Source organism: Nyctereutes procyonoides, unplaced genomic scaffold (assembly GCF_905146905.1).
Source record: "Nyctereutes procyonoides isolate TBG_1078 unplaced genomic scaffold, NYPRO_anot_genome, whole genome shotgun sequence".
NCBI lineage: Eukaryota > Metazoa > Chordata > Mammalia > Carnivora > Canidae > Nyctereutes > Nyctereutes procyonoides.
In genome coordinates, this window is record NW_026575052.1 from 31,296,146 (window position 1) to 31,312,686 (window position 16,541).

At 36.7% G+C, this 16,541-nt stretch overlaps 1 protein-coding gene across 1 annotated transcript in view; it reads right to left on the reverse strand.

The window, feature by feature from the left end:
* Positions 1–4,275: 4,275 nt before the first annotated feature.
* Positions 4,276–16,541, reverse strand: part of SLC30A5 (solute carrier family 30 member 5) — a 38,274-nt gene continuing 26,008 nt past the window's right edge. Inside the window, exons 9-16 of the mRNA XM_055332088.1 lie at positions 16,061–16,349; positions 15,681–15,889; positions 14,975–15,132; positions 14,239–14,368; positions 10,956–11,157; positions 10,101–10,327; positions 6,184–6,312; positions 4,276–5,346 (exon numbers count right to left, since the gene is read on the reverse strand). Of these exons, the coding sequence (XP_055188063.1) occupies positions 5,176–5,346; positions 6,184–6,312; positions 10,101–10,327; positions 10,956–11,157; positions 14,239–14,368; positions 14,975–15,132; positions 15,681–15,889; positions 16,061–16,349 (1,515 nt within the window). The 3' untranslated portion in view covers positions 4,276–5,175. The remainder of the gene's footprint in view (positions 5,347–6,183; positions 6,313–10,100; positions 10,328–10,955; positions 11,158–14,238; positions 14,369–14,974; positions 15,133–15,680; positions 15,890–16,060; positions 16,350–16,541) is intronic.

The window sequence follows — 16,541 nt, forward strand, 5'->3', positions numbered from 1 at the left end:
CCGCCCTGGGGGGCTCCGAGGGAGCGAAGCCAGCGTGAGCTGCCCTGGCGTAGGCCGCAAGGCGCGGGGACCAGTGGAGCTCAACCTCACCTGACCCGTGGGCTTTTCCCCCTGGTTGTTAACAGCCTATGCCCCCTCCTCCATAAAGGCTTTTATTTTTTTTTATTTTTTATTTTTTTTATGATAGTCACACACAGCGAGAGAGAGGCAGAGACACAGGCAGAGGGAGAAGCAGGCTCCATGCAGGGAGCCTGACCTGGGACTTGATCCCGAGACCCCAGGTCATGCCCTGGGTCACAGGCAGGCGCTTAACCGCTGTGCCACTCGAGCTGCACAAGGCTTTTCTTTTTTTTAAAGATATTATTTATTCATTCATGAGACACACAGAGAGAGAGAGAGAGAGAGAGAGAGAGAGAGAGAGAGGCAGAGCCACAGGCAAGGGAAGCAGCCCGACGTGGGACTCAATCCCTGGACCCTGGGGTCACACCCTGAGCCGAGGGCAGACACTCAACCGCTGAGCCACCAGGCGTCCCCAGCTTTTCTAATCTTCTCGGGAGACTCTTCTTCCTCTTCTGAGCCCAGAGCATTAGTTCATTCATCTTTCCCCTGACATGCATCTCTTCATTGGCTTTTTCCTGTTACCGATGCCCGGTAACTACTGCTTTCCCGTTGGGACAGAGGCCCGAAGGAGCTGTCATCTACCCTATTTTATTTTTTAAAATTTTATTTATTTATTTATTCATGAGAGACACACACACACACACAGAGAGAGCGAGCCAGAGACACAGGCAGAGGGAGAAACAGGTTTCATGCAGGGAGCCCGACGTGGGACTTGATCCCGGGACTCCGGGGTCACACCCTGGGTGGAAGTCGGCGCTAAACCGCTGAGCCAACCAGGCTGTGCAGTTATGTGATGATACACACCCAGGCTGTGATAACGCCAGAGTGCTGGGAGATGGTTATGTAAATTGCTTCTTCAGTGCCTAGTATATAGTAGCTTCTAAATTAACAATCATGGGCAGCCCCGGTGGCACAGTGGTTTAGTGTGGCCTGCAGCCCAGGGCGTGATCCTGGAGAGCCAGGATTGAGTCCCATGTCGGGCTCACTGCATGAAGCCTGCTTCTCCCTCTGCCTGTGTCTCTGCCTCTCTCTCTCTCTCTGTGTCTCTATGAATAAATTAAAAAAAATCTTAAAAAAAATTTCCTCTTAAAAAATAATCACTAGCAAGTTATAAGAACATTTAAAGAAAATGCAGTAAGTTAAATTATAATTTAAAAAATTTTGACAATTATATACCTATGTTAGATGTAGACATTGAACATTCCCATCATTTCAAAAAGAGCCCCTTTGCAATAAATTCGGTCTCCCCAAGGCAGCCACGTAGTAGGCAGATTAACGAGCCACTGGCCCTCAAGATGTCCTTGCCATGCCTATAACCTGCGGATACAAACACACCTTTGGATAGGTTACATGGCAAAAGGGCTTTGGTGGCCTTGAGATAGGGACATTATCTTGGATTACTTGGATGGGCCTCGTAGAACCACGAGTCCTTAGAAGTGGAAGAGGGGCCAGAAAGGTGCGTCAGAGGAAGATGGAACCGTGGGCAAGGAAACAGGGCTTGAGGTAGGAGGAGCACGGGACCCATAGCCGCTGGCTTTGAAGACGGAAGATGCATCCTTGGAATGCAGGCAGCCTCTAGACCCTGGGAACACGAACAAAAGGGGACCTCAGTCCTACAAGCACAAGCACTGCGTTTGGCCAACACTCTGAATGAGCCAGGACGTAGACTGTCCTCTAGAACTTCCAGAAGGAAACAGTCCCGCAGCACCTTGACTTTAGCCCAGAAAGACCCACCCTAGAGACTGCTGACGTAAACCGTCAGCATTCTGTGCTCTGGCGCTACAAATTAGTCTATGTTCTTGGATTTCAGGAGTCTGGCTTTTTTCACTTGACATGTTTTTTTGAGATTTACCTGTACTTTTGAAACAGTAATTTTTAAAAAATCTGAGTAGTGTTCGATTATGAATACACTGCAACTTACTTTTATTGATGGATTGCTTCTGGTTTTTGGCTATCACGACTATGTACATTCTTGTACAAGTCTTTTTGTGGACACACCTTTCCATGTCTTGGGTAAACGTGACTAAATACCTAGGAGCAGAACTGTGGGGTCCCAGGGTACACATGTTTTAAGAGTTCTCCAGAGTGGTTGCCTCATTTCATACTCCCACCTGCATGGAGTTCCAGCTGTTTTATATCCTCATTTCACTGAACTAAGCACTTAAATGTATTTCATCGTGTGCCTAAGTGTACCGCAACATAGAGAAGAAAAAAACATAACAGAATACTGAATTTATATATGCAGAAAATGTAGTATCAGTCATCTCCCTCAGAAACTGTACTGTGGATACAAGGAACAAGTAAAGAAAAATTTTTGATTAAAAAACCCAATTTCGGGGCACCTGGGTGGCTCAGTGGTTGAGTGTTTGCCTTTGGCTTGGAGGCATGATCCCGGGGTCCTGGGTTCGAGTTTCACATCAGACTCCCTGCATGGAGACTGCTTTTCCCTCTGCCTGTGTCTCTGCCTCTGTCATTTTTAGGTTGGTTCCAATGTTTTGCTTTTAGAGACTGCTGATATGAATAGTTTTGCACAAATGCTATTTTGCATATGTGCAAATAAATATGAAGAATATATTGTAGCATGCAGGATTTCAGAATCAAAGGGTTTAAGGCATTTATAAATTTTTTTTAAAGATTTTATTTATTCATTACAGGGAGAGAGAGAGAGGCAGAGACACAGACAGAGGGAGAAGCAGGCTCCATGCAGGGAGCCCGACGTGGGACTCGATCCCAGGTCCCCATGATCACGCCCTAAGCCTAAGGGAGGCACTCAACCACTGAGCCACCCAGGCGTCTCACATAATCTAAATTTAAAGTAAAACCAGAATCCTTAGAGAGATCTAATTATATATAGCTTCATTATTCCATTGAAATTAGGAAAATTTAAAGTTTGATTATTATGCACAAGTAACAATAAGTGTATATTATAACATATATAAAATCAATTCTAAGCAGAAATTACCAATCTGGAGTTCCCAAATTGGTAATATGGGGAAACAATGGCTGGAGAGAAAAGGAGAGGAGAAAAATTTATAGGTATAGTAAACAACCATTACTACCCTTCTTGGAGTGAATAAACTGTTGAACAGGCTGCTGTTTTAGGTATTATTTTGAACTTATTTATACATTTAACATGCAGTTTTATCTTTTGGGATGCTGATTTTAATAGGAAAACATAGGCAAATTAATGAAAGCTACCTTTGAAGGCAGGTTTAGAATAATAACAATTCCTCAACTTTATTCAGTCCTTTTCAAGAACTTCCAATTCATTTCACATACATTATTCCTTCTGCTCCTCATAGCTCTATGAACTGGAGCAGATTTTATTCTCATTTTATGTACAAGGAAAACAAAAAGATACCCAGAGGAGATGAATTGCCTAAAGTCATAATGTTTGTATGGGCTAGAACCTGTACCCTGGTACTCTTAATACTGGTTTCCCTATTTTCCATTCCCTTCAGCCCCTGCCCTATGTCTCACCTTCTCTCTCATCAGAGTAATTTTTCTGTTGTTATACGCCTCCTAGGAAATGACAATTTTAATAATGGAGCAATATTTATTGTATCTATCTACTTAAATTTTTGTAACACATCAAAGTTGCATTAAAACATCAATATGCAATTACTTCCCCACCACTCAAAAATTTTAATATGTATTGAAGATTCTGGACCAGAAAATGTGTAAAGACAAAGAATATCAAAATAACTTATAACAAATTTCTGAAACCTCTCACATATTAAAATTATTAAGATAAAAATATGATTTACAATACGTTTGCCATGTGGTATAGTTAAAAAAATAGTACACATACTAAAATTAATTCATCCTACTTATCAAAATTCCTATTATAAGAATGAAAATATTCAAATGCTTATAAATAGGTATTCAAAAGCTTTCTTTTGAATAACATTCTTTGGTGTTCATAAAGCTGCATATATTATATCTATTTATCATACAGTTTTTTCAGACTATACATTCAGTTTAAATTGGAAATGAAAAAATAGGGTAAAATATCTTGATTTCATGGTGCCCAACTACTAATGGACAAGATTTACTTACTAAATTTAAAAATAACTACCTTTCTTTGATACTTCTTATAGATCTACATGTTCCAGAAATTCAAAAAATTAGGTCTAAAGGCAGAAAATTCAAATATGAGTTGACAATTATTTATGATTCTCTCAACTGGATGTTCCACAAAATATGGAGCTAAATGAAAAGAGAACCCTAGCATTGCTTGGATACCAGCTTGACAAGCAACTTGGAATGGCAGATGCACAAGAAATGGAATATTCTACTTCAGAGGGAGAAGACAAGTGATTGAATAACATACACACCACTTAGTATAAGTTCTTTACCTAATAAAGTAATTATTCATTTGCAAATATTACCAAAAGTAAAAAAAATTTATTTTACAGAGTGGTTGGTTTTTGTAATACATCATAACGTTCTATTTCCCTGTTCTCACTGCTTATCTCATTTCAGTGGTTGGTTTCTCCCAAATAACTTAGTTTACATTTAAAGTGGCAATACAGCTTTTACTTAATGGATTTAAGTTATAATTAGAAACCAGTTTTATATACAGAAAATCCATAAATATAGAACTTTTATTCCTATTTTATCCTAGGGCTATTCAAAAATTTGACTAAAAATTTTTCATTTGGGTCTTTGTAGTAAACATGAAAATACATTATTTACAATGGAGATGCTTTCTGACAGAAAGTAAACACGCAGAAGTAATTTTGGTCTACACTAGAATCCATCATTGTAGGTTCATTTTGAAGATGCTGTGATATATCACATTCCTCAAATTTTAAGGTTCCGGTTATACACATAATTCAAGTAATTATTTTACTTGTACTATTAATGCTTCATTCTGTATTTAAATTTCCTTTAAGAAAAATTCCTTGATCCAATAGTAGGGAGCTTTAGAATATTTCTCAAATACAGCAAAATATTTCTGTACAATTATGTGCAATCTTCTTCCTTCTGGCAAAATTATAAATACCGAGTAATCTTCATTGTTCATACCCCAGAGGTAATTCTCGAGTTATTTCACATGATGTAAGTACCATCTTTGTAGTACTTCATGGACTCCATTTGTTTTGTCATAGCTAGAACATCATGAAATCCAGTACTTAGGCCAGACATATGTTGAAAGTATGCCTCTTTTTCCACTTGAATTGTTAAATTGTTTACTCCAGCATCTTTAAGTATTCCTGTAACCTGTTACAAAAACCCATACATTTTAAAGCATTTAGATTAATAGATTTAGTGCTTATGTCTTAAATAACTGATCTCACATTTTTTTTTAATAGCCACAGATAGTCAAAGATAATCCTCAAAGTTTATTATTTACTTGGCCAAACGTTAGATGTAATCCTTGAGATGGCCAGTAAATTAATGCCTGGACATTCAAAGTTGAAAAGGAAAATAGCCTTTATTTCCAATATGGTAGTTTTAGAATAGGGATACAGGAACTGTTTTGATCTTACCTTCGATCACAGCATATATGTTGCCAACTTGAACAGTGATTATTATTAATCTAGATCTGTATTTATAATATTTTATTTCTGGATAATTGATAGGGAGTCAAGGTGAATAACCAAATTTTTTTTTTAATTTTTTTAAATTTTTATTTATTTATGATAGTCACAGAGAGAGAGAGAGAGAGAGAGAGAGAGAGAGGCGCAGAGACATAGGTAGAGGGAGAAGCAGGCTCCATGTACCAGGAGCCCGATGTAGGATTCGATCCTGGGTCTCTAGGATCGCGCCCTGGGCCAAAGGCAGGCGCCAAACCGCTGCGCCACCCAGGGATCCCCCAAATTTTTTTTTTTATATCCACTTAAGCTTATCATCTAAATACTAAATCTTAATTTTATTTTAACCATTTTTGGGTAGAAAACAATCTCTATATAAAAAAATGTTATATTATCCTTGCACTGCTGAAAGATTGACCTTTTTTAACAGTTAAATGATTACTGAAGAGTGTAATTTATAATGTGTCCCAGTTTATGTGCGAATTAACTCAAATGAAATTACTTTAAAAACAAAGATTATCACCTGCTGTACTATTCTTTGTTCCAGCACATCGGATGTCACTTGTATATGAATTGTTCCTGCCACAACACTGGCTGAATGACGCCAAAAATGAGGGTCTCGGTATGATATTAATCCTTCAATTTTCTGTATCTGTCAAATAAAAGTAGAGGTAATGTAAATGGACTTAAAGGCTAATTAACACAAAGCAATCTTTTTGGTCGAGGAACCAATATTAAGCTGATTAAAAAATTAATAAGGAGAGCAAAGAATCAAAGAAGAAAGAAATGAAAGCAACAAATCGTTTGTAGTAAAGGTATATTTTGAACTGGGAGTGAGGTCAGGGAAGACAGCTCTGAATAAGAAATGAATAGGGGTTACAGGTCTTCACACTCAATACCTGTATACCCATTTTCACCTCTTTAAGAGGTACTTTGCCTTTTCTAAACATTGGAGACTTTCAATGGACTACTTGGTTTCCTCACATTCATATACACATTCATGTATTGTTGGTTATACAGAGTAAACATGTTCAAAAGATATCCTCCGTGTTTAACAATGGAGAAATTTTTTTTAAGATTTATTTATTTATTTATGATAGACACAGAGAGAGAGAGAGGCAGAGACACAGGAGGAGGGAGAAGCAGGCTCCATGCTGGGAGCCCTATGCAGGACTTGATCCCAGGACCCCAGGATCGTGCCCTGGGCCAAAGGCAGGCGCCAAACCGCTGAGCCACCCAGGGATCCCAGAAATGTTAAAATAAGTAACAGGCAGTGCATACAATGTAACACCACACTATTAAGAAGATACGAAAAAAAAAAAAAAGGGTATGAGCATTAATATGACATAATAGGGAAAAATTTACTTAGTACAGGATTTTTGCCATTTTTCCTTTTTAAAAAATATTTATTTATTCATGAGAGACACACAGAGAGAGAGGCTGAGACAGAGGCAGAGGGAGAAGCAGGCTCCATGCAAGAAGCCTGATGCAGGACTCAATCCCAGGACCCTGGGATCATGCCCTGAATTGAAGGCAGAGGCTAACCGCTGAGCCACCCAGGTGTCCCTCATTAGGAGATTCTAATTAAACAGGATATACAAGGGGGGTTGGCTGGCTTAATTGGTAGGCATGTGTTTCTTGATATTGGGGCTGTGACTCTGTGGCCCACACTGTGTATACAGATTACTTAAAAAAATAATAACAAAAACAGAATCAAATTCTCTTTCTCAGGGTCTTGAGTTTAAGGCCCACGTTGGAAGTGAATCTTACTTAAAAAAAAAAAAATGGGGGTGCCTGGCTGGCTCTTTTTTTTCTTTAAAGATTTTATTTATTTATTCATGAGAGACACAGGCAGAGGGAGAAGCAGGCTCCCTGCAGGGAGCCTGATGTGGGACTCAATCCCAGGTCTCTAGGATCACACTCTGGGCTAAAGGCGAGCACTAAACCACTAAGCTACCCAGGGATTCCCGGCTGGCTCGGTTAGTCGAACCTGTGACTACTGATCTTTTGGGGTTGTAGGTTTGAGCCCCATGCTGGGTGAAGAGATTACCTAAAAATATATTTTTTTAAAAATTTACTTATTTTAGGGAGAGAGAGGGAAAAAGAGCATGTGAAAGAATGTGTGTGCTAGTGGGGGGAGGGGCAGAGAATCTCAAGAAGCCTTCCTGCTGAGTGCAGAGCCCAGTGTGGGACTCGATCCCTGGACCCTGAGATCATGACCCGAGCCAAAATCAAGAGTTGGAGGTTTAACCAACTGAGCTACCCAGGTGCCTGTAAAAATAAAATCTTAAAAAAAAAAAAAAAAAAAAAAAAAAAGATGCAGCACACTTCTAACTAAAAACATTTATTTTGTATTTGTTTTTTCTATGAATTGCTGGTTTAGTCCATTTTCCTACAAGTATCTTCTTGATTTAAAAAATTATGGATAGTCTCTGCCCGTTTATATGTGCTGCAAATATTTTCCCCTTGTCTGCCTTTTTTACTTTTCTTCCCCCTCTGTTCTTGTATTCAAAAATTTTCCATTTATGTTCAAAAGCTACTACATAAGTTTTGAAAATTAATGTTTCAGAATAACTTGCTTGGGTTTGCAGGTTCTTCATCCTTCCGTTAAAAGATGGAAAAAAGGCATCCTTTCCATGCCTCATATCTAATCAGATGCTTCTATATTAATGCATAAAAGCTTTGGAACAAATTGGTCTCAACCAGGAACAGTTTATGTTAGAAAAAATTAGAATACAAACTAATACTCAATTTTCTATGTTCAGAATGCCTGATAAAGCATTTTGACTATTACAACAGTTTACTTAACAAAAAAGTTCAATATGAAAATGCAGGACTTGACATATTTCTTCATATCACCACCATTCCAATATTGTTTTGTGGCCCACTAGTTACCATGTACATATATATTCATCTATCCACAGGATTCGCAAATGGATCGAATCCCCACAATATTCCTTGGACATGTCTGCCACCACTTAATCTCAATGATAATTTCTGGTACATATATTCTTTCAACTTGGGAGGGTGAGTTTTGCTCATGGTGTCTATTCAGCGAGCTCAAAGATCTGTATTTCTTATTTGTTAATGGAGTCTTCTGCCGATGGACAGGTTTCAACTGGTCCAATCTGTAGATTTTCTTCCTTCCTTTTTGGCTTCTAGCTTTTCTTCTTTTTAAAAAGGATTTTACTTATTTGAGAGGGAGAGGGACAAGGGGCTTGATCCCAGGACCCTGAGATCACCACCCAAACTGAAGGCAGACACTTAACCGACTGAGCCATCCAGGCATCCCTTGGCTTCCAGTTTCAATTCAAGCTTATCAAAAAGGCTTTTTCTGCCTCTATGACACTAAAAATATTCTATTTTATTTTAGTGGTTATTTTTTTTATCATTTACATATTTAGTCCATTGGAAATATGTTTTGATATTGGATGGTAACGAGATACAGCTTTTCTTTCCCACCAAGTGGAAATGTTAATTAGGTCTACCCTTTCTCCCCACTGATTTGAAATGCCATCTTTTGAATGGATAAAGAAGATGTGGTTTATGTATACAATGGAATATTACTCAGCCATTAGAAACGACAAATACCCACCATTTGCTTCAACGTGGATGGAACTGGAGGGTATTATGCTGAGTGAAGGAAGTCAATCGGAGAAGGACAAACATTTTATGTTCTCATTCATTTGGGGAATATAAATAATAGTGAAAGGGAATATAAGGGAAGGGAGAAGAAATGTGTGGGAAATATCAGAAAGGGACACAGAACATAAAGACTCCTAACTCTGGGAAACGAACTAGGGGTGGTGGAAGGGGAGGAGGGCGGGGGGTGGGGGTGAATGGGTGACAGGCACTGAGGGGGGCACTTGATGGGATGAGACTGGGTGTTATTCTGTATGTTGGCAAATTGAACACCAATAAAAAATAAATTTATTATAAAAAAAATGAAATGCCATCTTTGCTACATACTGAATTCCATAAATTCCTGGGTCTGTTTCTGGACACCAATTTTTTAGAAAAAATGTCTTTAAGATATTTTATTTATTTATTCATGAGAGACACACACACAGAGAGAGAGAGGCAGAGACACAGGCAGAGGGAGAAGCAGGCTTCATGTAGGGAGCCCAATGTGGGACTCAATCCTGGGTCTCCAGGATCACGCCCTGGGTCTAAGGCACCTGGACACCAATTTTTAAAAAATTGATTTGTGTTTACTGTTGTGCAAAAATGAAACCATTAGTTGTGTTAATTCTGTAACTTTCTAATCACGAAATGGGATCCTATTAGTTAATCCTGTAATTTATGCATTTTGTTGTTGTTGTTTATTCTCAAGCGTTAACTGTATCTTAATTCATATTTTGCACATTTCTAGTTGGGTCAACTTAATTTCAAATGCTATTTTAAAAGGAAAAAATATAGCAAATAAATTACGCACAATACCTTTTCTAAAGCGACATGTAGTTCTTTTTCATATTCTGGTGGTAGTCTCAAAAGTAGAACCTGATAGGCATCTTTAATCAGTGGAAAAACACTGAGAAAAATTAATACAGCAATAAAGAGAGAACAGAGGGGATCCGCAATGAACCATCCAAACTGCTCTATAAGAACTGTGGATACGATCACACCAATACTGCCAAGTGTGTCTGCCAAAACATGTAGAAATACACCTACGAGTAAAATATATGAAAACATTAAAAATTAAAGCACATCTAATTTAGTCCTTTTATCCATTTTATAAATATTACTGGTACCTACTATACACCTGAGATTCTGCTAGGGGATGGTACTTCAAAAACAAAACAAAACATGGTCACTGCTCTCAAGAATACACAGCATAGTGGTAAAAAAGGAAAGATATAGGCAACTCTAACATAAAAGTGGTGACTTTAATGATGGTGTGGTTTTCCTAGAAATCACACGAGTCAAATTTTGACATTACCCAAATTACTTAAACGAGGATAAAGAATTCAACACAGTAAGTGATAAATACTTCTATATATTTTACAGTATAATAAAAATTTCCTAGTTCTTTTCAAGTGAAAGTTCACAATGTTTCCCTTCCAAATAATATTTACGCAAATGTTACTATGAAAAGGGCTCCATAATACAATGACCTGTTTAAAAATTGACATTTAAGAACAGATGTCAACATTTTCTGCAGATGACTTCAGATACTTTTTAGCCACAGACTGTTTCTCAAAAATAAGACTGTACCAGAAGCCTAATATTTACTACAAATAAGACAGTGTCAACTCAGAACAGTTGAAAAGTAGGATAATATTTGCAAAGACTCACCCCTCATGTTAGCATTCATGCCTCTGCCTGTAGATCCGTGGCTGTGACCATGCCCATGGTCACTGTGTCCATGCATATGGTGGGAATGGCTGTGATCAGATGAATGGCAGCTTCCCTGAGAAGCTCCGTGGTTATGGTTATGGGCATGGCTAAAGGCACAGATACCAATAAGGTTTACTATCAGCCCTCCAACGGAGACTGGCTAGTAAAAGGAGAAAAGAAAACCTTTAAATTTGTAATTTAAAAAATAAATTTTAAAAAAATTACTATATATCTACATGTTTCTATTTACAATTTTCAAAGTATCTTTGGTAAAATCTCACTATGTTCAATAATGAAATCCAAAATTTTTAAAAAGCAGATTTTGGAAGAAACATTTTAACTTTCAAGTGCCAAAGTTTTGACAAGTAGAGGAATTTGGACTTCTTTAATCAAGTGATTAAAAATATGCACTTGGTTCATAGTTTGTGAATAAGTAAGTTAATGCTAGAGTTTTCTTCTGTTTTTGTTTTCTTCTGTTTATTTTTTTCAAATATTTTATTTATTTCACTAGAGACACAGAGACCAGGCAGAGGGAGAAGCAGGCTCCACGCAGGGAGCCCAATGCGGAACTCGATCCTGAGACTCAAGGATCACGCCATGAGCTAAAGGCAAATGCTCACCCAGGCGTCCCTCTTCTGTTTATTTAAATAGAATTTTTAAGCATTGCTTAGTAGACCAAGTATGCACTGTAACTGAAATCTCATTTATATTACCAGATAAATTTCTGTTTGTAAGACAATAACTATAATTGACTAACTAGTCAATTCCAAATACTTACCTTATTGTTTCTTAAATATAGTAAAATTTCCCAAAGAAAAAAAAAGTATAATGGAAAAACAAACATGTAATAGTAATCTTTCACTTTTTAAAATTATTTATTTTTTAAAAAGATTTTATTTATTTATTTGTGAGAGAGATGGGGATTGGGGAGTAGAGGGAGAAGCAGACTCCATGCAGGGAGCCCGACGTGGGACTCGATCCCAGGTCCCTGGGCTGAAGGCAGCGCTAAACCTCTGAGCCATCCGGGCTGCCCTCACTTTTTTTTTTTAAACATTTTATTTATTCATGAGAGACACAGAGAAAGGCAGACACACAGGCAGAGGGAGAAGAAGGCTCCCTGTGGGGAGCCCAATATGGGACTCAATTCCAGGACCCCGGGATCACGCCCTGAGCCGAAGGCAGACGCTCAACTGCTAAGCCACCCAGGGGTCCCTCACCTTTTTTTTTAGTGAATGGAATTATCTTGATTTAATAATGCCACAATAACAACTTGAAGGATAAACAAAGTTACTTACTCTTAATTATCCTCTCTTATAAAATGATTTTGGATAGTTGGTTCAGGGTGTTACTTAATTTACAAACATTACAATTTCTCCTTTAGAGAAACCCATTTGATTTATAAAAAGAATATATAAAAATAATGGGGACAGATAATTCTAATTAATTTCCAAAGATTGTAAAACAAGAGATTTACCCTTCTTACTGAGGCTCAGAACATTTGTCTGTCAGAGTTTAAAACTTTAGTTTTTTATGTTTTTAAAGATTTTATTTATTTATTCATGAGAGACACAGAGGAAGAGAGGCAGAGACACAGGCAGAGGGAGAAGCAGGCTCCACACAGGGAGCAGGATGTGGGACTTGATCCTGGGACTCTAGGATCACGACCTGGACTGAAGGCAGGGGCTAAACCACCCAGGGATCCCTTTAGTTAGCTTTATGAACTTGAAGATGGTTAATGAATTTTGAATTAAATCAAATACTGCATAGAGGCCCCATCATCTCAAATATTTCTCCTCTAAACAAACACTTCATGTAGATAGTGTCAAGTCCCCTGTAATCCAACCCCCAAGAATTAGTCACTAAAACAATGGTGTATTTTCTATGCAAATACTAAAATACATATATAAAAACCTTTTAAAACACATCATATTATAGTATTGCTTTGGAATTTTTAAAAACTTACTACAGTTCTTAAATACTTTTTATGCCAGTATATATAGATAAGCTCCATTCTTTTTATTGGTTGCATGGTATTCTATGAATGACAGATTTAACTAGTCTTTTTAGGACATTTTTTTTTTTCACCATAATGAACAGTGACACAATGAATCATGCACCTTTATGCATCTGTGCAAATATATATATTTTTGGCAAGTATTTTTGTAATAAATATTAAAGGTCAAGGATGTAAGCTTTTAAAATTCAAAATATATTTCTAAACTATAATCTAAAGCATTTTACTGATACATGCTTCCACCAACCAGATTCCTAATTACTTGTAATTATTCAACAATTAATTGCTGATTTCCTACTATAAGCCAGATGCTAGAATTTGAGAGTTTATGATAGACAATTTAGGTTGTGAAGAGATCACTTACATCTTTAACTGTAGAAGAATGACAGAGGAGTTATACCTCAATGTTACTTAAAAAAAAAAAAAGAAAAAGCAAGACATAAGGGAAATAGTATGAAAGGGAAATCTTCCAAACTCTGGAGAGGGAAGAAACGGATTAATGGAAAGTATCTCACTAGCAGAGACATATCGGCAAAGTCCTGATGAAGGCTGAAAGGCAGGTGTGAGGGAAAGGCAGGCCAACTACAAGAAATAGCACATGCAAAGGTTTGGAAATACAGGGAAAACATTACAGACTGCTATAGCAGAAATACAATCTACAGAGTAATTATCATTAAAATGATAATATTTTTATGATTCTATCTTTAACATTTTGTAAATTTCCTCAGGTATTTAAAAAGCACATCTTCACACAAAAACATTTATTTATTATTTTTAAAAGATTTTATTAATCTATTTGAGAGAGAGAGTGTGTGCACAAGCAAGAGAGCACAATCAAGGGGAGCAGAAGAGGGAGAGGGAGCAGGAGACTCCTCGCTGAGCAGGGAGCTCTGACATGGGGGCTGGAACTCAGGACCCTGAGACCATGACCTAAGCTGAATGCAGCTGCTTAACTGACTGAGCCACCCAGATGTCCCACACAAAAGCATTTGATAAGTCAGAAAGAAATCCGTATGGTTTAGATAGTCATCTGTCTTACTACGAAAATATTAGAGAAAAGGATTAATTTCTAAGAGCAGTATAAATGTATATATAAGATGTTAATTTACATTAAAAAATAAAATAAAACCTTCCTACTAGATCAATAACTATAGAGAGTTAAACTTTAGCATGGAAAAGGCTATAGGGAATATGAAGAGAAATTCAAACAGGAAAATAAGGACTTACTGTTAACATGTGTGTGTCTAATTCCGGAGGATCAATTAATCTAGCCACTGACTCCACAAACACGAAAAAAGCTATTACCATTAGAAAAAGTCCATTAATAAACCCAGAGAGAATTTCTATTCGGCCATACCTAAAAATGTAGAATATATTTTTAGAAAAAAAAATGACAAATATTTTAAAAGTATAAATATTATGTTACATAAGAGTATATACTAAGTCCAGATTTTTCAACTACGTACATAAATACGATCAGAAGATAACCAAGATCCTAAACACTACACTAATGCTGCAAGAGTTTTTCTGTACTTAAATTTGTTGCAATTTAAAATATTTATCAAAGTCCTACATAAACCCTTTCCTAATTTCTTAACAAGTTCCTTCTCTTTAAGCCCTTGATGAGCTTTTGATCTCTGTCACAGCCCAGATTCTGCTTTACATCAAAATTATTTGTATTTTTGGCTCACTGGTCTTTCAAAATATTAACAGTTGAAAAGAACTAAGTTTATAAATCTATTTAGGGTAGGTCTTATCAAAATTCTGTGTACAAATCAAAGATTCTAATATCTGTTAAACTGATTATTCAGTTAATGAAAGGATATTTCATGCATAGCCACTTTAAAATAAAGTTCTAAAAAATTATTTGTAATAAAAGTAATAAAATTTTATTCCCTAAGATGGAATCTGTCCTTAGGATTTTTTCATTGTGTTATATCACTTTGATGGTCGGTGTCCCTACCCATAGGAGAAAATCCGAGTTGCCTTCCATCTACTCATCAGGGCTGCAAAAAGTCCCATGACCAAAGCAGAGCAGTCAAAGAGCATGTGAAATCCATCTGAGATCAGACCCAGACTATTGGTCAACACGCCATAGAATAATTCCACAAAGGTAAAAAGCTAAAATAAATTTAAAGAAAAACAGGGGAGGAATGTGTTAGGAAATATCATTTCAAGAGATTTATCAGGACTTAATCATGAGAATTTTAACTATTATGCAAACCTTACTTGAAGATTAAGTGACAATTTCATTTCATATATACTGCAAGCTATTAAGCTCAATCAAATATGTTCATCTTACAAATTCTTTAAAAGGAGATAGTTTCATTTATAAGTCTATAGAACTCAATAAACTAGGATATAAAATGTTAGCAATCCATCCAGTCTATAGTGACATCCTATGAGAAGCAGATAAAAATTTTATAGGCTACTATATTTACTGATTTGAAATAGCACACTAAACTAATGCATCTAAAATGCCTCAAAAATTGTTTGCTAAGTAAACATTTTTTTAATAGGTTGAATATAATCCTGAAATCTTCCCATCGCTGAGAGAAAATGTAATTTTAGCCCCTATCAGAAATTTGGGAACCACTAAAATTATACCAGAACTGCCAAAATTAAAAGTTTAAGCTGTTAAGATGTCACTAATATATAAAAAATCTTACCAGATTCAAACACAAGAAGTAAAAAATCTGCCTAGAGTCATTCTCCTCAAGAATTTGTTTTAGTGATTCCTTAATAAACCTAGGGATCGATTGGGAACTATGCTGGAAAGCATCACCCATGAAGTTATAAAGAGGTGTTCCTTCAGGAGAATATCCAATTAGGGTACCTTTCTGTCCTCTCTTGGAAGGAGATGATAAGATGTTGGCAGCTTTTAAAAAAGGGAAAAAAACAACAAAGTTACAAAAGTTTTGTAAGCTTAACTTACCAAAACCAACACGGTATCTGTCAGCACTAAACACAAGCACTGAAGAAATTCCCAAATTAAATAATTTCAACATCAAAATGCATGAGATTAAATTTCCTAAGGAAAAATGCTCACACAAGATGAAGAATATAGCGCTCACTACCACTCCTCCAGACAGGACATGTTCAGTGCTTTCCTGGTGTGCTGCTTTGTTCATAGCTCGAAGCTGGTCTGTTATTGGATGTGTCCAAAAATTTCCAAAAAGTAGAGCACTAATAAAAATGGGAAAAGATCCATAGCGGGCACATTTGGAAACTTCCATTTTGACAGAACAAATAGAATCAACATAGAAATCCAGGATCATGACAAAAAAGATAACTGTTGTGAAAGGCATAATGAGAGAAAACCAAGACTCGACTTTACTCTAGAAATTAAAAAAAAGAAAAAAAAATAGTTAGTAGTGCGGAGGAATAAAGTTCACATCTTACATTTTAGTTAATCCCTTTATAGATAAACAAATGTTCTAATTCAATGATTCATAAAGATGCCAAAACATAAGAGCTGTAGGATATTAGTGCATTTCCCGGTTATCCCCAAAGTATTAAAAAATAAAAAG